General features: G+C 33.5%; 1 protein-coding gene across 1 annotated transcript in view; it reads left to right on the top strand.

Annotated features, from left to right (window-relative positions):
* MDGA2 (MAM domain containing glycosylphosphatidylinositol anchor 2) overlaps positions 1-12,237 on the top strand; it is an 826,010-nt gene extending 813,773 nt beyond the window's left edge. Inside the window, exons 16-17 of the mRNA XM_029239755.1 lie at positions 7,528-7,633; positions 10,308-12,237. Of these exons, the coding sequence (XP_029095588.1) occupies positions 7,528-7,633; positions 10,308-10,396 (195 nt within the window). The 3' untranslated portion in view covers positions 10,397-12,237. The remainder of the gene's footprint in view (positions 1-7,527; positions 7,634-10,307) is intronic.
* Positions 12,238-23,054: the final 10,817 nt, after the last annotated feature.

The raw sequence follows: 23,054 nt of genomic DNA, 5'->3' as shown, positions 1-23,054 counted from the left end.
TCACATTCAAGTCCTGATCAGGACTTTGCTGAATACTTGAGGGGTACCCTCTGCAGATGTCTCTTTCTCTGCAATTCTTTCTTGGCCTGTATTCTACCCTGCATACTCTAGCTGCCTTGGATTCCTTGGACTCTCAGCTCTATCGCCTCAACCCAGATTATCTACCAGGCTCTACCTTTGTTCTGCTTTCACCATAGTCTATAAATTCTGTATAGGGCAGTCATAAGGTAAACCTTGTTTGATTTCTATCACTCAGGGGTTCACTGTTCTTCATTACCTGATGGCTAGTGTCCTGAATACCATTCTTTCATATGCTTTGTCCGGTTATTTGGTTATTTCAGTTGGGAAGATAAATCTGGTTTCTGTTACTCTATCCTGGCTGGAAGCCAATCCAAAAATGAAGATTTTGAATCAATGAATTTAAATTACCAATGGGAAATGAAGATAAATAAAACCATATTTTTATATTGGATCTCTAGGTCCTTATTTCTCTGAGATATTTCTAGGTCCATTGGCTAAGGACTTTCATTTCATAAATCTTGATTGTTCAAGGAAATGCAACTGCACCATCCTACCCCATTTTTTAAATTTAATTTTGTTTTCAATTCCTTGTTTTCAACTTTTTTCATACAAAGTATATTTTTCTTCAAAAGTCATTTATAGGGCTTCCCTGGTGGCGAAGTGGTTGAGAGTCTGCCTGCCGATGCAGGGGACACGGGTTCGTGCCCTGGTCTGGGAGAATCCCACATGCCGCGGAGCGGGTGGGCCTGTGAGCCATAGCCACTAAGCCTGCGCGTCCGGAGCCTGTGCTCCGCAACGGGAGAGGCCACAACAGTGAGAGGCCCGCGTACAGCAAAACAAACAAACAAACAAACAAACAAGTCATTTATAAACTATCAAGCTTTTCAAAAATCTTGCTTTGGTATATGATGCCTACCAGAAAAGCATGGCAAAGAAAAGTATAGAATATATTACTGTACAGAATAAGTTGTGAGAAGTTTTAACGTTATTCAAATGTAGATTTGTGGCATTCTAGGATGTCTTTAATTCAAGTGGAAAGGTTATCTCTTACCTCTCAGAATTTTAAATGAAATATAAGTGATTTTGAGACTGTTACATTGACACATTTTATGTTTTGTTTGGAGTTGTATGCCTTCAAATTAGTTTGATCCATAAACCCTTTAAAAAAACAACCACTTGCCAAGTTCTTTGTCTCAGTGTGTCCAATTAGTTTGCTTAGCTGAAAATCAAATTATTGTGTAGTACTTTTCCAGGCAAATAGAAGTTTTCTCCTACTGAAATTTCTTTTGGGGCTCTCTTTCTAGAATTAATTTAGCATGATCGGTACTTGTGAGGAAAATATATTTAGCTGGATTCAGAAGGATTAGGGAAAAAATTTCCAAAAAAGTAAAATTAATATGGTGTTAGTCTTAGAATGTCACTTTTATTTTATATCCTACACCAAGGAAAATATTTAACTATCCTTTTAAATGCTTTACTTCTTTCACAGTACATTCCAAATGTTTTGTGAGGGAAAAGTATAGAGACATTATAATACTGTCTTTACATTTTCTTAGGTATAGGCAAAAAGAATTCTGGAGATCTTCTTATATCCTCATTTAAAGATTTGAAAGTATGTTTTGAGACAATTTATCTTAAATCACTCAAATCCTTAACATTAAATATGGATTGGAAAAGAGATTATAATGCTTTCATTACATCATGCTGCCTTTATATATTTCTATGAATAATAATAATCCAGAAAATATCATCCTCCTTAGTAGACATTACATGCTCACATAGATACATATCTGACATTCTAAGCCAAATTCCGGAACAATTATAGACATGATGATGGCTCCTGAAGTAACTATTGAAAACATTTTCTAATTGCAATTCACAATGAGATCTAGTTCTTTTTGTTTTTGCCAACAGTCAAAATCTCATGTTATTATTTCAGATTAGAAGCTTTAACAACCAACTGACATTTATCCAGCAAGTTGGACTGCCAGAGTCTTGTGAAGTTAAACTCAGTGTTAATATTTATATAGTTTCTCCAGAGAAAAAGCTTAGGCTACTCACCTGGTTTATTATGTTACCTCTCTTCAAATCTCTTCTGTACTGGTTAAGGATAGTTCTGCTCTTTGCAGGTAAGAGGGAAAAAATAAAAATAAAGGATAGTTGAATTATTTGCTGAACCAGTAATAAAATAAAGGTAAAATTATTAATGTTAATAGCTATTTTCAAATTTATTCACATCCTAAAGTTTTTCCAGGTGATGTACACTGTCAGGTTTCAAACTGCATTCCAAGACTTTGGCTTTGCCTTAGCAGTAATGATCAGAAGCGATGTCTCTTGTCAGAAAGAAAACATTTGCAGAGGCACTATTAATGTTGAGTCATCATCAGAAGTGCGTTGTAGTCTTTGACTCCCCATTTACTTTTACTCATTAGTGCTACATGTAGCTCTTCCTCCCTTTCTGAGAAATTATATTTGAACATAAACTTTTACTGTATCTCCAGTATCTGTATCTGTATCTCCCTATATATTGACATCTATATCTACATGCTTTAAAGCATTATAAATAAATGTAAAAAACTGTCAATTGAAGAATTGAAATTTTGTGTAGTGTAATTCTAATACAGAAATTCACATACATTTTTTAAACTCCCACTTGCATTTACTCACCAGGAATTAATTTTCTGATCATGCAGTATTTCTTGCATATTAAATTTGCTGAATTGCAGGCACACACTGTGAAAACGTTACAATTTTAAACTTGTTTCAGTTAAGGGAAACCATTTTAAGTAAGATCAGTGTGATTATGTGTGAAGAACAGATTTTGCACAATTTGAACACTCTTTTTAGGAGACCTAAACGTCAACATTTTCTCCCTGAGAATCTAGATGCCATTAATTCGGTCTTCAAGGCAATTAAGCCAAATGCATTTCAGAAGTATTGAAGAGGAAAGGAACATAGTCTTATCCTTGTAATGTAATAGTAGTCAGAATCATGATGGTACTTCATTAAAACATGACATATTTAATCTATTAAACTAGAGAGCGTTTCTTCTCTGAGTGAATGTAATTCAGACTTTTTTCATTGCATACAGATCACATCTTCCAAGTTGAGATACATCATATTATAATGGACTGTTATAGTCTCTCATCTTTGTATTTGAGAAAAAAGATGTTTGTCACCAAGGATTTATTTTTAAAAGCACTTGAAAGTTTGGCCAAGGTACATTATTTAAATTTAATACCTATGCATTTTATTTCTGTTATCTATCTCATAGTCAAAAACAATATAAGGAGAAAATATCCCTCTAGGTCTTCATCTCAAAGCCGTTTATAAGTCTATTAGAATCTATAAAATCGTGTTATAATAATTCTAGTTGGAGTTAAGAGCATAAACAGAACAATGCAATAAATATTTCTTTGTAAGAGTCAAATGAGTTAAAAAACAATCTATATCTTCCCAATAACAAAGCTTCTGTGGAAATTAAAAGGAAACAAGCCAACAACTACGCAGTACCTTTTTCTTTCTTCATGTTCAAATAGGACCCTGAGGAAGACTACGGTATTTCTCTAGCCTATTGGATTGGATTCCCTATCATCACAAGATTTCAAATATATATTAAAAGTACCAATTATATAACTGTGCCAAGAGTTTGATTGTCAAAAGTTATTTTTATCATCCCAGTAATAACTACTACTAATTCTCTGATTTATTTCCACACAATAACTAAAACACTGCTATGCTTGGAAAGTAATCAAATTGCTTTATTCAGAGACAAACTGTATTATCTATAATTGTGCAGATAAATGTAAATAATAGATTTACAAATCAATCAGCTTTTATTACTGTAACACTTCATCAGGATCACCGAGGGATGAAGTATTCATATAAAAGAATGTTCTAGATAGAGGCAGCCCTCTGTACATAAGACAATTCAACTTTTGTTGATTTGTATTTCTGCTGTTCAGCCAACTACACATTTGCGGTCAACATGTTGCCAGTAGCCAGGCAGCACACATATTAAATTCCATCAGTCAATCTACTCTCTGATGTTTACCACCAAAGTCTCCCCAACACTCCCTCTCAATCTGACCACAAAAGAAGGGTGGCAGCATCCTTCACAACCTCGCTGCTTCAAGACTTTTGTTTTTAGCACAAGCCTAGGTTCAACCTTGGGTTTTTGATCAAGCTGCACAGCAAGGCAGAAAGAAGGAAAGAAAAAGAAAATTAATAGGAAAAGTAGGAATGTTTAATACTTTAAAGTCAGTAACAGAAGTTTTGAAATGCTTTGAGCAATGGCAAGATCATTCCAGGGAAAGAAGCTTTGAAAAGTTCAGGAATGATTTTGATGATTTAGACATTTTAATTTTGATTTTTAAAATAATGCCATTATTTTATATTGACACTTATCTCCAGGTAACAGCAACTTATTAAGTGAAAATAATTGTGTACTTTAAATAAGAAAAACTGTGGATAATTTTATTGTCTACTCACCTCTACATACCTAAGATGGAAAAATCCATGTCTCTCAAGCGTGTTCCTCCAGCATCCTTCCCAATGCAAGGATTATGACTTCAGCTTCATCTCTTTAGATTTCAAGTGTGAGCAGGTGCAGAACATTCTAACCTACCCGTATTAGCCTTTTCACCAACATCTCACTTCGCACACAAATCATACTGGAATGCAATCCTCTTATCTTTGCCATGGCCACATTACAAACCCTGTATTCTGTTCTACAAGCAGTGTTTACTCCCTTTCTCTTTCTACTCCACCTCTTAAAATTAAAACTCTTGGTGCTTGAAGAGGTTTCCTCTTCACCATACCAAATTTTTCTGACTAACACATTCTTATTCCTGCTTCCCTCCAGAATTAAACTTGACTGGGAGGGAGAAATCTACATTTTCTTCCATTCAGTCCTTTAAAAGAACTGCGTAAAAGAAAAATTTGTGATGACAGCCCTCCACTTTCATTAAGTAAAGTATTAGTCTTGGGGGCATGGTGGAAAATATTTGATTTTGTGGAATCAGACTCTTACAGCATGAATCTTTGAGTTCTGACTTTCTCCAAGATAACATTCCATTCATGTTGTTATCTTCAGGAGAGAAGACTCAGCATCACATGACTGAAACTAAGAAGGGGGTGGGAATACTATTGATTTACTCTTAACATTGATTCTCTACCAGGTAAGCAGCACATGTCAAAAAAAGGAAAAAAATACCCAAATACTTAAAAACCCATGGTTAGGAAAAAGGCGATGCCTTCTCACAGATAGACTGCTGATAGGGGCAATTTATAATGACCCTAAAGAACCATATAATAATTGTGTGTAATAATCACATGAAATTCAGCCTTGTTCATCTCAGCCTTGTTCAGAATAACTGAAAATAATTTTAATGTCTAACAATAACAATACATGCTGGTTAAATAAATTTTGTTGCATCCATGACATGGACTATTCTGCAGCCATTAAAATGACTTCTCCTTTTCCAAATACAGTGCTCTTGAATTTTTATACCATTCATTTTTTTTTTAATCTTCTCTCTTGCAATTTAAATAGTCCTCTGAGGGCTGTGTAGCCACTACCCAGATACCTTCCAAAACACCACCCTAAGTCAAATGCAAGTTATCATTTCCAGGCAGCCAAATTAATGCTTCATTCCTGATTCCATCTGAGGATGGAGAATTCATATACTGCCAATTTAGTTCTAAATATTTTAACTCTGGTTTGCCATTTTATTTTGGCTTCAGTGACAAGACAAATTGGATGCCTTTCAAAGAAATGGTTTTGGACACTCTTTATTAACATACTTATCTCAACATAGGTAAGCAGGAAACCCTCTCTACACAAGTTAAATATAATAATAATATAATAATAAAAACTTCCCAAATCTTTTTCTCTTATCAAATTTTTTCCTATCATGAAAATTATTCTTATAGACCATATTTAAGTGGGGGAAAGGACTCAATACAATAAGTGGTAACTAATGCCTCTACTCTCCTACTTAGAGATTTCGATTGATAAAATTATGATAGCATATCAGAGAACAATGGTAGCCTTCACAAAAGTAGTGTAAGTTCTCTTAAATTCATCACAAATTTGCCTTTAAGGAGTCATATTAAGATACTTTGAAAAACAAAAATTTTGGCATTGATAAAAACAGACTTTTACTCCAATTTGTTGCAATGAAATAGACTAGAAATTGTATGAAAATGCACACATTAGTTTGATGTTGAAAACAGTTATTAGGCTAATTTTTCTTCGGAAAAAACAAAGTAAGTATTTCATTTTGGTATGTAGAAATTTTTCTGGGAATATAATCACTACATGCATAGGTTATTTTTTAGTATCAAAAGAATTAAAAGGTTTTACTGGAAGCAAGGAGTAATTGTGAGATAAGACAAAATTTTAGAAGACTCTTATTTCTATAAAAATGAAATAAAAATTTGTTAATTGGGGCTTCCTTGGTGGCGCAGTGGTTGAGAATCTGCCTGCTAATGCAGGGGACACGGGTTCAAGCCCTGGTCTGGGAGGGTCCCACATGCCGCGGAGCAACTAGGCCCGTGAGCCACAACTACTGAGCTTGCGCGTCTGGAGCCTGTGCTCTGCAACAACAGAGGTCGCGATAGTGAGAGGCCCGCGCACCGCGATGAAGAGTGGCCCCCGCTTGCCACAACTAGAGAAAGCCCTCGCACAGAAACGAAGACCCAACACAGCAAAAATAAATTAATTAATTAATAAATTCCTACCCCCAACATCTTCTTTAAAAAAAAAAACAAAACTTGCTAATTGTCCTTATATTGACCTTGTATCTAGAATTTAGTAATAAATGGAGACTTACTTCATTCATCTATTCTTTCAACACTAATGTCTTACCTCAGTGCCAACCACTGTTCTAGATACTGGAAATTCAAAGGTCTGCCGCTAAACACTCAACATAAGTAAACCCATAAATATCTTCAAGGGTTTAGAAACAAAGCATATGGGGAATATGATGAATTTATTCACTGTATTTGCAAGAGATCAAACAGTTTTACAGAGGTGGTAAACCCTTGCTCTGTGCTTCATTAAACATAATAGTGTCACAGTGAACCCGGAACTCATTCATCCATAAAATATTTCTAGAAAACCAGTGTTATGGGATATGTTTAGAAAACATTGGAGGGAATCTATTTCAGAGAAATATTTCAGAGAAAAACTTTTCTTTACCTCTGAAAACAAAAAGTGATACGATTTGTAATAGTAGCTGCTTTTATTCTGTTATTCAATTAAGTTTAGTTTTGTTTTAAAATTGACACAGAGCTTGTCATATGGAAAACTATGCTATACAAGGAAAATCCTATTGGTTTTGTTGAGAAAGTTTATGTTTTTTGCAAGTAAGAATTCTGAAGACCATCAATAATAAATGATGCCAGGATTGTCAGTTTTAGGTTTGTCTCCTCGATTTCTCAATAAAAATTCATCTGCACATCAAAGCCCTACATTTAGGTTTGTTTTATTCATATTTGTAGCTCATTTTTGAAGGTATTCGAGGTCCTGGCATAGAAGGTGACATTGCCATTGATGATGTATCAATTGCAGAAGGAGAATGTGCAAAACAAGACTTAACGACTAAGAGTAAGTGTCTCTTCTTGGATCAGTTGGTGTGATGTTAAAGTAATGTAATGACAAACTAATGAGGTCTAATTGTTAAAACTAATTTATTTTTAGTTTATTTAAAAATTTCCTATGCATGAAACCCTAAAATTTTAATTATATTTTAAAATCAAAGTATTAAATCTGATGGTAGGCATTTGAACTCAGTTATTTGACCTAAAATAAAAGTAATTTTGATTTAGGTCTATGTAAGGCAAGCACACTTTGGTTTTTAATTAAGATTTTAAAATATTCTTAATTTATATTATTAATTTCAGAGGATTTTTTTCACTTTTATTAAAATATTTGGCTAATCTATATACTCAGCACACATTTATATAGCCATGGCTGTTTTTATTCCTCCGAGTTTATGAATGTATTTTGTAGGTCTAACTTTTGCCAACCATTTTAACAGATTCAATATTCTGAAGAGCCTTAGTATATATATTAAGTAATGGAGCAGCCTAATTCTTTGCTGGTATAATTAATCTCCTTATACCTGCATCACAATCTTGTTTAGTAATTTGGTTTCACTTTTTATTCTGGTTTGAATATTATGGTATAATGATATCTTCAAATTGTATGTTTTTCACCAAAAATCCATTTTTAGTAAAAGAGCTATAAATAAAAAATTATAAATAATGCAAAAAAGCATCAGAATTATGTGTTGGGCTGTTTCTTAAAATCCTCATTGTACTATTCATGTGAAGGTGAGAAATCTAAAATTATACTTATGAAAAATTCTTCTTAGTTGAAGGATTTTCATAGGGCCACCTAGAATCTTTAATTTTGTGGTCATTTAAAGAGGTTTCAATCAAACTAAATACATACAAATAACTCAATTATTTAGCACTTACAAAAAGAGCATGAAAATCCACTTTGTATAAGTCTATAGCAAATCAGGGTCTTTGTTAATTGAGTATAGTTAGTGAGAAATTATATCAGTCTGGATGTTGAAAGTAATTTGTACAACTACCCAGTGATTGCTCATACGAACTGACATTTTTAAACATTGTTAGGAGACAAAAACTAAGATTGTACATAACAATGAGCCATTTTGCTCATAGTTTTCACCTTCTTGTCATTACACTTAGCATTTCAAGTAACAATTTTAGTAAAAGTTTCTCCCTGTGTCTGGCTAATTTTTCTTTAGAAAACCAGCAGCTATATCCAAATGAAGTAGGTTTGTCAAATGCACAGAAAAGCAAGCATTCTTCTCAGAGGAAAAAGGGATTTCTTTTGAATTTCACAACATGAATCAGTGATAGTAACATACACTATATTAACTGAAGATAGTTACCATCTGATAAAGAAATCTTACATTTTGATAATTAAATCACTGAAAATTAGTATAAATAGAATTAAACTTTCCAAATGAGGAAAGCAAGAGAACATAATTTACTCTCCAAAAAGGAGAAAGCAGAAATGTAGCCACAGTGAAATGACTATGAAAACCCATAGGCACTTTATTGTTATACAATAGAACATTTTCATAATCAGTTTTCTTCTCTTAAACCACTAAATCCAGGAAAAAGTGTGACTATTTCAAGTAAGATATATCTATACTTATTGGAGGTATTTTTATTTAGCCTCTGTAAATCAGAGGAAACAATTCTAATTGAACAAAGATATTTTCTTTGGTATGAGAAAATACTCTGCTACATTTGTATCTCTTTAACTATACCTTATTAAGTTCATTTTGATGAATAGTGTTTGTGGAATATTAAATTAATGTTAAATTCTAAGTACAAACCAGCTTGGAGGCCAAAGGCCTCTTCCTAAACTGCTCAGGCTTCCAACCCCTCTCCAGTAGTAAATGTAGTACTATGGCCACACTATCAAAAGCTGAGATTGTTTGTCTCCTATTTTCAAAACCCAGCTCACTCCTAGGTGAGAGCCATTTTGTAACTTAAGGTAGGTTAATGAATTATTGGGCTTGCCTATGTTAGTCCTCCTAGGTAAGCTATACATTCTAAGAGGTATCATCTGTACATGAATTTTACTCGAAATACCAGCTACAGTAGGAATCTCAAGGCAGATTGGTGAAAGAGATTTTTTAGTTAGAATGGACTTCATAGCACTTTTAAAAATTACACTAAGGAGAAAATTATTTACCCAATTTATAGATAATAGACTGATCCTGATATGTATAATCCACTGTTTGCAGTAGTTAATTTCTCTACCCATAACAATCCCTACCAGGTTTTCATAAAGGGTAGTTTTTCTTTCAGTGGTCTTTAAGCTTAAACATTTCTGAAAGCTTAAAAAGAAAAAAAATGAAGCTGAACTTTTAGATTTTTGAGAATTTTCTATGTATGCATGCCTTCATGTGGCTAGCAGAACTCTGAGGTTGAGCTCAGCCATAGACTCACATAAATATCTTCTGAACAGGTTTCGTAGCATAGCATATCAATTTAAAATCTGAAAATATTTTAATTTTATCAAATGCCTCACCGTATATTCAAGTTATTTTCCTTTTCACTTGTCTTGGAAATGAAGCTGATAAATAAAACAAACCAAAAAACAAGTGTTTTCCAAAAATATCTTCCATATACTAAAATTGTTTTATTTGTTCACCGAAGTTGTATTGGTAGCTACATGGAATACTTACTCTCCTTTTTAATGATTTCTTGGCATTTACTTCCCTTGTCTTTAGATTCCGTTGATGGTGCTGTTGGAATTTTAGTACATATATGGCTTTTTCCGGTTATCGTCCTCATCTCTATCTTAAGTCCTCGAAGGTGACCTTACCCTGGCAGAGGCTATAAAAGATTCACCAGGCACTGGCATGAAGAAAGAGTCTTTGTAAATGGACATTGAAAAAACAAACTACCAAAGATTCCTCCACTGACTACTGACTCAAAATAAAATAATAAAAACAAATTTTTTAAGCACTGGGGATAAAAAGACATCATGGAAATATAACTTATTCCGCACTACAAATAAAAGAAAATCTTGACCTGAGTAGAGAAGAGACCTTCAGGTGCTTTTGTGGCTAAAAAGATTACAGCGTCATCTGATCATCTGGTTGAACTCGGAAAAAAAAAAAAAAAAAGCTATAGAAATCCTTGTCAAAGCACAAAGTCATGGCTGGTTTTGTTTCAAATGAATAGTTTGCTTGTTACCATGGAAACCTAATGGCCTGCCAACAAAAACCTCACTGTAAACAGGGTACGTGAAGAGCTGGCATTTATTTTCCTTTTGAGAAGGTTTTGCATAGAGAATTAAATAAATGTAGGCCCTTTTACCTTTGGTTGTTACCATTCCTTGAAAATAACCTGAACTCAGAATTATTTACAACATTCTTCTTCCTCCCCACCTTATCCCCATCCCACCTTTATTATTATTATTTGTTTTCCTCCCATGGCTAAGCTAGATAACTGTATGCTGTCTCTTTTTGCATGCACTACTATCCAGGATGGTAAACCTGGGCTTACATATTACACAGGCTTATCGGAGTTTGCTTGCGGCCACTTGAACACCCAAACTAAGTCATCTGTTCCAACGAAGAAACCAAACCATCATCTTTTATAAATTGCCATGGAAACCAAGTGCCTTCAATGAAACAAGCCTGAATAATTTTCAACTCAGAAGTTTGCACTGCTAAGAGTGGTTTGTGTAAAACTGTTTTATAAACAAACTACAGAGCCTAAATGTGCAAATTACAGGCAAGACAACAAAGCCGCTTCTGAAGAAGAAAGGACCGAAGCTGCTGCGTAAGCCCATGCAGACAAGATATTTGTTGTTTGACCTCCTAGACAGCCATGGCCTTTCGGCTTATTGTCCATTAGAAAATAACTTCCATTGAGACCAGACATGGGAGCAACACTTTTTTCTTCCAGGTTATTAAATGGGTCAACCAGAGCAAAAGGTTGTTAAGATAATACTTAGCGCAGAAGGTGGTAAAACAGGAGTGATTTTTTACTCTAACCTCCATTTGAAATGAAATTGGCCCTAGCTTTAGAGGGAACAAGAAAATGTTTGTGATTGCAGTACATACAAACTCTACAGTGGAACTGGGCCTGAAAAAATCTGGCTTTATTCTAGACACTGAGGGTAATATGCCTCTGCCCGTTAGTCAGACTCTGTGAAAATTGTGAAATATTATTTTATTATTTTACCAAGATTAAAAAACACTTTTACAAAAAAACAAAAACCTGTAAAAATGATTTTGAGCTACCTGAGGACAAATCATACCTTTAACCAGCCAGTTTTCCAATGCATTGTAAATTTCACTTAAACCTGTTGGTTATGAAAATTTGAAGATCTTTTTCCTTAAATTATCTCAGCTTTTAACTTCATTTAAAAAGACTTTTGTCTAAAGAAGAATATTATTATTATTATATGTTCTTTCAACACCCCAGGATTAAAAAAAAACTGATTATGCAAGTAATTGGGATATAAGTATTAAATTATAACATTTGCAAATATTAATATAAAAAGCACAACAAAATGTAGTGGAAAAATGACAAAGCTTGATTTTTTTAAAAAAATAATTCTGTAGAAATGTTTGTGCAAATTCAGTAATCCAACTTAAAAGATAATTTTACAGCTATGTTCAATAAAGCCTCTTTCCAGGTAAGGTATGAAAAGCAGTATGTGTGTTTGTTGAACGATGTTCACTTATCACGAAAATGAGACTAGTTATACAATTTATTGGTTATGTCTCCATGGGCTAAATCTTCAGTGCTTCATATACTTTAATGTCTGCAGGAAGAAATTTTGATAGGAAATCTCTGATGCACTCTCCCTTATTTGTAATAGTTGTAAAAAAAAGTCAAACTTTTGAAAGTAAAATATGAAACAAATATGAACTTGGAATTTAATGTGTATTTTCATAGTTAAAGAGGGAACCAGTCTGAATATCCAGGTAATGGTAGAATTGAGCTAAGCCATGTTCTTTAAATTAAGCAGAATAAAGAAATGAATTTTATAACTTACTGGAACAAATCAGGCATATTGAAAGAATTTCAAAATTATAGTCACCCATCTATTTTATCAAACCAAAGAGATTAAAGTAAAAATATTCAAGGCACTTAGCTTAACATTTACTAAATCTCCCTTCACCTTGACTTCCATTTTATGTGGCAACTAACCACTTCTCTTCACTATCCCATATTAGCGGATCATATTTTGAAATTGATTTTCTGCATACTCATTTCTGATAATATCAATGAAGATGTTCTAGATCAAAAGAGAGGCTTAACTCATTGCCGCCTTCTTTCCCTGATCTTTGAGTGAGGCTTTTGCAAAAAACAAAAAAAAATCTACATTCAGCATATTTGGATATACATGTGTCCTTTCCAGGAAAATAATCAAGTCTTTTCTCCTAAGTAACCCTGCACAAAGAAACTGCTGTAAGCAAAAGATTCAGTTCTACTACTAAACATTCATAAAATACTAAAGTCTTTCCATAACCTTTCACACAGTAAGAATACACAAGGCTTCAGAAGTTCATGAGAACCGGCTGGTACTTCAAAAAGTAATTTTGATTAAATGTTTGAGAAATTGCAGATGAGTACCAAGAACAAAGGGGTAAATCAGAAGAACTGCAAAGCAATCAACTTTATTGATATGGTAATAAGTTAAAATATATAACTTAAATGGGTTCTGGATAACTTATATAAACGAACAAACTTAGAATCAATGTTTTTCACTCCAGAGCAAATGTTTAGTTGCTGTAATTGAAAGGCAATGGATAAAAATGCAAAAATTTTCTAACGGTCAGCATATGTGAAATGTAAATTAAGTATTCCCTTCTTTAATATTAGTTATAATAATGACAACTTTAAAGCGCTTACATGTTTACCAACTGCCTTCCTTTTCCTAATACTTTTTTGTTTATGAGTTGAAATCTCCAATGTATTCCTCCTTTTCCTTTTTGATAACACATTTTAAGTGTAATTGATGGCAATATTTTGTTGTTGTTGTTCTTTCGTAGGAAGGCATTGGGCAATGGAGCTTTTAATTTCCTGGGAGAAAGATTATATCATGTAATCTCCTACTGCCAGTAGTTGATCCCAATTAATTAGAAGCATTACTTTTTTTCATCAGTTCAGAGACGATTGTTTCTCCACATTTTAACATCTCTTCAATCAGGCTATTTTAATTATAATTAGCAGCATTTCTGTGTAGTGATATATAAAATAATAGTGCATCCTAAAAACATGGCATCTTATGTACTGAAATTCACCAATGTTACCATAAGTGTCAAATCATGCCCAATGTTATTACTTTTCAGTAGTAATAATAGCCCCTTCGTATTTGTAGGATTATATTAAATACTCATTGAATACACATTATTTAAAAATAACATAACTTTTATTTTGTGCTTTTTAAAAATCTGAGTCTTCTCTTACATGCATTATATACATACCTAGCCCTGCTTTCTTTTTCTTTTTTTCCTGCTACCTATTTTTTAGTTCTATTATGAATTACAGTATGCCATGTATCCCTGGATTAAAATTTTTTCTGGTTTTATGTGATTCATAGCACTTAGTAGGTTAGAAGTTTGGCCTGCCATTAAATTTTCTTTAAGAGATTTGAAAAATGCATGGTGCATTACAATGTCATGTAATAGGCTAAACTAATGGTACTTCATTTCATCTACATCACAGCATCAACTTTGACATAGCAATGAATTGTGATAATTGTAATAATGAGAATTACAAACCAGCTGGTCAGTTACATCATGTTACAAATGGTAAAAAATAATGCCATTCTTTACTTTTATATTTTAAAATATGACAAAATATGAATGACAGCTATACTAACTTTTCACCAAACATGCATTTTTATTTTAAAGACTTTATAATAAACGTATCTGTCAAAATGTGTAATTTGAAGAACAATTAATTTAGTTCTATCCTTAAGACTGTATGAAACTGGCTGTGGTGTTTTTCATGATCTATTTTTGTTTGTTTTGATTAGTGATTTGAGATACTGATAGACTACATAACCTGAGTTTGATAGAATGCCTTCAAAGGATTCTATTGAATGCATGTTCTTTATCAAAAAACTTTTTTTTAAATGTGCCTTTCAAAGATAAGAGCCTCTCAACAGACATTTAAACTGGAAAAATTTTATTCCGAATTCATTTTCCTCTTGGGTGATGACGACTTCTTACTAATTGCTTCGTCTGCATCTCAACAAAGCAGAAGGTATACTCTTCTTGCAACTGGGTAGTTGATGTCAATGAGGAGTTATTGCATTTTCTGTGAAAACAATAAAATCATAGGGTTCAATCCCAAGCTATTTCCTTTCCGACAATGTTCCCTTTGTGGTTAACTAGCTTGCTTAGTTTTCTTAGTGCTTATTTTTAAAAAGCAATGTCTCTGACATTTTCTACTTCTACTTAGAAAAGCTACCACAGAATGATCAGAACTTCTTTTCAAATCCGGTATAAAAAGTTCTCTGCTGAGTATCCATAATATTTATAAGTAAATATATATGTTATTACATAGAAAAAGTAAGACTTAAAAACTTGACATTTTAATGTGAAATATGCCAGTTCAGAATCCATCTATCATAAGTTTATGTCTGTTTGGAAACAGAAGTGAAAGTTAGGGAGAGATAAATATTCCATATATTTGTATATGGACTACTTTATTGACATTATTAATATAAAGCTTAATAAATTATGATTGGTGATTTCATTACCATGAACCTACATTGAGTATATTGGAATTAAGGAATTGGAATTCAAAATTTCAATAGGGCAGGGGTTAAACTCTGGGTAGAAACTGAAATAGTTTTCTTAAAGGAATATTTACAACTGATTGAATTTCATTTCAATTGTACTAATTTTCCATAAGATGAGCTAAAATATATTCTTATTTTTCAATAAAATTATGGGAAATTTTATGAAATGGGGATTAGCATATTAGTTTCAGTTTGTTTTCGTATGGCTTTTAATTGTTGTCCTGGATTTCCAGGATATCATTTTTATTTCTTGAGACATCAGTATATTTAAATGTATACGTTTAATCAAATATACATTGTGTTAAATTCATATCGAATATTAGTTACATTTTAGATCTCAAAGTTTAGATTTAACTTACTTTTCCTTTTGATATTTTCCTTCTGCAGATAGCTGTATGTTATTTTCCCTTGGATTTTCTTTCAATAAATGAAATAATGTTAAATACTCTGTTAGCGTTTTGGGGAAATTTCTGCTGTCAATAAGCACTGAAGTTAGAAACAAAAAAATATTTAGAATAGCAATTATATTTTCAAATTAAGATGAAAATGCCATCATTTCTCTCACTATTAAACAGCTTTTATAGACTTAACACTGCAGTGGAGCACAATTAGCCCGTTAAAGATATGTGTTGATTTTCACATCCTTTGTGAGGGATCATTTATAAGATTGTGTTAAACAAGTAGGCACTAAAATCTTCCTGAATGAACTGTGATTTAAGAATGATGGTTCAATTTGGTAACTGTGGGCTTCTGTATGGTATGTGAATAACTGACTGCAGATTAACAGTACTGCTGTTTTCCAGGATGAAAGTTTTAATCACATATTTCACAGCGGCACTGTAGGCTAAATGTGGGCCTTCCGAGGGAAATAAATAATACTGCTTGACAACGATTTGACTGAACCAAAGTATAAATGGAATCCTAAACCTTGCTTATTATTGTTTCCCTACTGCCTATTTAGCTTAGTTTTTTCTTCATCTTTGTTATTATATCTCTAAATATATCCATGAAATTTTGGAAATACAGATGCAATTAACATTAACAGACCTAGTAACCATCTTTAGAAATCAACTCCCTAACTGCTCCCTAAGTGCATATTAAAGTACTGTTTATTCTTCATAAGCTGTTTTGTTTGATAGTCAAATTAAGGACTTTGTCCATATTTGATTCCTATAGTACTTATATTCCATTAAATTATTATTTAGTAGTCTGCATATCTGCTTCCCAGCTGAAGTTGTAACCTCCTCCATGGCAAGGACTATGTCTTTTCACAAATTTAAGAGCTTCCAACTTACATAGGTTCTATAGAGATTATTGAATTAATGATTACTGAATTAATCCATGATTTAGACCTGCATTTAGAATGGAACTTATTCAATGAATGTAGGAAATAAGCAGTAATATCACCTTTCAGTTATAAAATCAATGACATTTCACGGACAGAAGACATCTATGTGCTGAGAAAAATGAGGAGTCGAGGAAAATGAAACATCAGTTTAAGCATTTCCAACACAATTTTCTGGCACTTCTTAGTTTAACAGAAAATGATTGTATTTCTTAATAAAAGGGCAAAGGTTGTTAATGTTTCTGCAAACAAAATCATTATATGGTTAAACTAAGGAAAAGGAGGCTAATTCTGCATTCTGTTTTGTGTTAGATGCCATCCTTATACGTGAGAATAATATGACATAGAATCTCTTCTTTTAACCAAAATGTATTAATTATAGAATATTATGCTTAATTTTACATTAGGGAGATCACGTGAGCTAAATTCAGTCTTAGCTCCTTTGTAGAGTTTGTTGTAGTATATATGTTTTGGGATCCAGTCATCCACTAAACATGATATGAAGTATATTTTAATATGCAAATATTTTAAAGGGTTGTATAATAATTTGAATTATAAAACACAATTATAAAAAAAGAAGATATTTATTTAGTTCTGGGTAATATTTTAGGTGCAAAAACTAGACTTGTACACATGGGACAAAATAATGAGAAAGAAATTTATTTTCAAAATTGGTAACAGTGTTGAACAGAGACGACTATAATTTTATTATTTTGTTTCAGCTTTGAATTATATGTCTCAATTTCCAAAATTGACACAATTCAGCAGGCTAATGAGCCCAAAATAAAAGATGGTACAGTGCTAGTATGTGGCAAATAGACAATAATTAATAGTTAATTTACAAAAATAAGTAGTACACTGTTATAATTTTTTAATGAAACAAACATGCATCTTTTATTTTCCATTTAGTTTTTGACAATATCATATACAAAAGTGGGATTTTATGTGTGCTCAAAAGGCCTTTACAGTGCAGGAGTATCTGAGGGCACTGGAAGGGTATCCATTCTGAATCAACATCCCACACCAGGAGTGAGATTCCTCACTCAGCAGTCCATTCCTTCATGCCTGGTGTTGCTTTCTCCATTTAGTCTTCTTTCAAACTATAAATATTCCCATCAGGAAAACATATTAGTCCCTAATATTTGGGGGTAACATTTTATCAGCTCACAGTCTTCAAATATCTAGCGAAATTGACTGAGTAAACCCTGGACCTACTGGAAGGGGCTAAGGAACACGAAGGAGATGCATGCAGAGACGAGAGGTACAGGATTTCAAAGACTACATTCATTTCACAGTTTTTCTGAGGACAGGTCCAGATTACATATCCAGTATATAAAATAGAGATAGAATGAGAGGAATGTCAGGCTGTCAGACACAGGCAAAGGCTCAAAGAACAGAGTGAGAGAGCTTCTAGGACAGAAACATAAACAATGAAGTCACAGAGAGGGGACAGTGTGAATAGATGTGGATGATGCATTTAAAAATGAAACTGATCAAACTAGATTGTTCACACCAGTAGAGAGGAGAGAAAAGGAAAATTACATAACAAGATGCATTCTGTTGAGGGTCATAATCTAAAAAATGAAAATAAAATGTTTAGATCAAGTAAGTTTGAAAAGGAACTACAATAAATATATATACAAATATTCACCACATGCTCCTCCTGCTTTCTCTTCTTTCCTTTGCAGTGACTATGGTTACAACATGGCTTCTCTGTCCACTTTCTCCTTCCTGGTTATGTGGACTCACAGTACGTAGGTTACTTCTCTGTAAATTTTCCTTTGAGATGTACTTCAGCAGGCGAGTTCCTGTTTCAGACTGCCTCTGTTCATACTCTTTCTGCACCACTTTTTCATTATACAATTTTAGTTTTAGTTAACTTATTCAATGTCCCTAACAACTCAGTTTCCTCCCCTGTAAAATAGGAATAATATCATCGGTAATAATATAGTATTTCATAGGATTGCAAGGAGGCTCAAATGACATAAACTACATAAGACACTTAATTTCCTAGAACACAGTAAGAATTAATGAACAGTTTTTACTGATATGCATGCTATTCTTAGAGAAGGAAGAAGAGAAAGTTGAGAATCATGACATCTGTTACCTTCCACATATGCCAAGTTTGGAAATGAGCATTTTCAAATTGTTTTAACTCTCTCTAATAATCTTACTTCGAGCCCATGCATATGCACACATTCATACATACATGTCATTAATATGATTTATCATTTTCCAAGTGTTTTCACACACATTGTTTCATCTGTTCTAACCCAAAATGTTTGGTGACTTCCCCGTGGTGGGTGTGAATTGAGGTATGATGGATGTCGTCCTGTCCTCTTTCCATCACCTTGCCTCTCACAGCATGTATATGGGCACCTGTTCACAGTGACCCAGGACTGAAAAGAACAGTGTTTAATAAGCAATGTCTTTTGTTTTTTATTATCCAGGGAGCCTCCATACTATATGAAATCTAAAACAACATTACTTTGTGTACCACTAAGAAGAAAAAGAACCACATTTTTACTGTGATTGTAAGACACCATAAGTTATAACAGGCAGTCCTATTTCAGAGATGTCAAACTGTGAAAAAATTGAATCTTAAGATTAATGAAATATGACATCATTTTTAATGTACTAGATATTTCATTTGAAACTTACAGAAACCTGCTTTGTGTATTATAATGCAGTTGGACTCTGTCTTTAATGTGATTCAAAAGCTTCTAGAATGGTTGTTGAAAATACAGATTCCAGAGTCTTGGCACCAGACGTTTTGAGCTAGAGGGAGAAGACGGGGGTTTTTTAACAAGCCACTTAAATAATTCTGACATTTGTGATTAAAAGAGCCACAATCTGATAAAGATTGGTGTAGTGGAAAGAATATAAGTTCAAATCCTGATTTTTACCACTAGTAGCTGTGTGACCTTGAGCAGATGTTTTAAAAGCCTTGAGCCTTAGTGCTCTCGGAGACACCATAGAGCGGTCTGGAGTCAGACTGCCAGGTTCTTCATTATGTAATCTCCCTCAGTTCCCTTATCTATAGCGTGGGGTTATCTAATTAATGAGCTAATATGTGTAAAACATGTAGAACATTGCTGGTCTATAACAAGCACCACATAATATCTTGCTCATCTGCAAAATTGGGATAGTAATAACAGTACTCGCCTCAATGCCATGATGAGTAAATGAGGCAATGCATCTCAAGTATTTGGTAAAGAGAAAAGTGTTTTGTTTTGTTTTGTTAGATATTGGCTTAACAAAGTAAGATCTTTCAAAATAAATTCTTTAAAACTTCTTTTCATGGCTAATCCTTATTTCCTTTTCCTTGTTTTCTTGAAGATGGACATCTTGAAGACGGACAAGGAAAAATTTTCTATAGTATTTGAATGTTCTTATTTATCTGGCATGAAGTATATTAGCCCTCCAAATGACATAGGCCCTATGGCATTACTTTATAATGTAAATGATTTTTTGAATAATCACGCTTATTTTAGGATATAAAAAATTGTTAGAAAAAGTAGACAATTGTTAGTAAATAAGAACAAGTTTGACATTCTTCAAAAGTTACAATTGATATTTACATATGTGTTGATGTTCTAGACAGAAATGCTGCTCAATTTTTAAAATAAACTTTTATTTTGAGATAATTATAGATTCATTGTAGTTGTAAGAGTTCATATAGAGAGATCCTGTTTCCCGAGTGATAACATCATGTATGTGTATGTGTGTGTGTGTGTGTGTATTTAGTTCTGTGTATTTTAAAAAATTAATTAATTTATTTATTTTTTGGCTGTATTGGATCTTCATTGCTGTGCGCAGGCTTTCTCTAGTTGCGGCGAGCGAGGGCTACTATTCCTTGCAGTGCGCGGGCTTCTCATTGCGGTGGTTTCTCTTTGTTGCGGAACACAGGCTCTAGGCACGCGGACTGCAGTAGTTGTGGCACACGGGCTCAGTAGTTGTGGCTCATGGGCTCTTAGAGCTCAGGCTCAGTAGTTGTGGCACACGGGTTTAGTTGCTCCATGGCATGTAGGATCTTCCTGGATCTGGGCTCAAACCTGTGTCCCCTGAATTGGCAGGCGGATTCTTAACCAATGCACCACCAGGGAAGTCCCTAGTTCTGTGTATTTTTATCACATCTGTAGGTTCATGTATTCACCACCACATACAAGGTGCACAGTTCAGTCACCACAGGAACCCCTGTAGTGTTGCCATTTTATAACCACATCCACTTCCCTTCTGCCTCCCCTCCTCCAACCCATCCCATAATCATGGCAACAACTAATCTGTTCTTCATTTCTACAATTTTGTCCTTTCAAGAATGTTATATAAATGCTATCAAACACTATATAAATTGGGAGGATTGGCTTTTTGCATTCAGCATAATTCCCTGGAGAATTATCCATGTTGTGGCATGTATCATTAGCTTGTGCCTTTATATTGCAGAGTAGTATTGCATAGTATGAATGTACCAGTTTGTGTAACCATTCACCCATTGAAGGGCATCTGGGTTGTGTCCAGTGTTCAGTTATTACAAATAAAGCTGCTATGAACATTCACGTACACATTGTTTTGTGAACATAAGTTTCCATTCCCAAGAAAAATGTTCAGGAGTGCAACTGCTGGCTGGTATGGTAATTGTATGTTTAGTTTTATAAGAAACTACCAAATTGTTTTCCAGAGTGGGTGCACCATTTTCCATTCCCATTGGCAATGTATGAGTAATCCGATTTCTATGCATTCTCACCAAATTTGGTGTTGTCACCACGTTTTTTACTTCAGTATTCTGATGGGGGTGTCATGATATCACATTGAGGTTTTGCATTTTCTTAACAGCTAATGAAGTTGAACACCATTTCATTTGCCATCTGAATATCCTCTTCTGTGAAATGTTTAGCTACGTCCTTTGTCTTTTTTCTAATTAGATTTTATTTTAATTGTTGAGTTTTGAGAGCTCTTTTTATATTCTACATGTAAGTCATTTGTGGGGTATGTGGTTTTTAAGTAGTTCCTCCCAATTTATACCTTGTCTTGTCATTCTCTTCACATGGTATTTTGCAGAGCAAAAGTTTTTGTATTGATGAGGTCTAATTTATTTTTTCCTTTTTTGGATTATGCTTGTGGTGTCATCTAAGAACTCTTTGCCTAGCCCTAGATACTAAATATTTTCTCTCTGTTGTTCTTTTAAAAACAATGGTGTCTTTATCCCAAGATGGAAAACTGGACAAATTTTAAGTCCTGTTTTAATGTTAGGTACATTTATTTTAGTTTAAATATATAATATTTTCTCATAGCAATGATGGAAGATGTTTAAACAGAGCAATAAATGAGGTTAACAAATTTAGGTATTTTAGATATTAAATCAAAATTTTGAATGTTACATTTAAAGTTATATGATATGATAATACAACCATATAAAGAGAAGAAAGTTGCATCTCTTCATCTCAAAACATACCAAAAGATTACTGCTTTTATTTTTTTCAAATTCTCCCTTAATTTCACTTATAGAAACTGTGTAATTAAAATCAGACAGCCATGCAAATAATTAGGTATTGTGGCCACTTATAATAGTGAGAAAACTAGAAACAATATAAATGTCCATCAGTAAGGGCATGATTAAATAAAGCATGGTTGTCCACTCCCATATGGACTCTAGCTTTCACACAGCAGTACAGCCTGAAGACTGCCAATTTTGTGAGAGATTTCTTCAGTGCCTACACGTGCACTATAGTTCAAAAGTGCCAGGAATTAACATCACCACAACCAGCCCTTCCATCACTAAGCACCAGCAGTCCTCATGCAATGCATAATGCCCTAGCTTTCTAGCCCTGAGGGAGAATAACTCCAAAATGCCCATTCTACAGACTCCCAGAGTTCCCCGTGGGACCAAGTTCATTATCCTTGGATTAGGAGAAATTTTTTTTTGGTTGCCTTTCCTTCCCTTTATCACTTCCTCATATCCCTATTAGAATTTCCTTGAATCATCTTCCAGAAAAAATATTGCACTGAAACCTTGTCTTGAAGACTGCTTCTGAGACAACCAAACTAAGACAATTATCTATAGGAGAGAGAAGCAGGCATCTCTTTTTAAAAATGGGCTTGAACTTCATATAACACATAAATATGTTTACTATATATTGTTGGGTTAAAAACATACATAACATTACATGTAGTCTGATATATTTATAAAAATACATATGCCTCAAACTCGTAACATTCTTCCTGTCTGGTTGGTTTTGTTTAGCAAAGTTTGATTTTCTATTTCATTCCTGGATTCTTAATTTTTTGGACATTAAACGTATGTTAATTTTATAGTCTCAAAAAACATAACAAAAAATCCTAGGGAGAGGAAAGGAAGAA

Source organism: Monodon monoceros, unplaced genomic scaffold, assembly GCF_005190385.1.
Source record: "Monodon monoceros isolate NGI ecotype Baffin Bay Population unplaced genomic scaffold, NGI_Narwhal_1 Super_Scaffold_21, whole genome shotgun sequence".
In the NCBI taxonomy this organism is placed as follows: domain Eukaryota; kingdom Metazoa; phylum Chordata; class Mammalia; order Artiodactyla; family Monodontidae; genus Monodon; species Monodon monoceros.
This window is presented reverse-complemented; position numbering and strand designations above follow the sequence as displayed.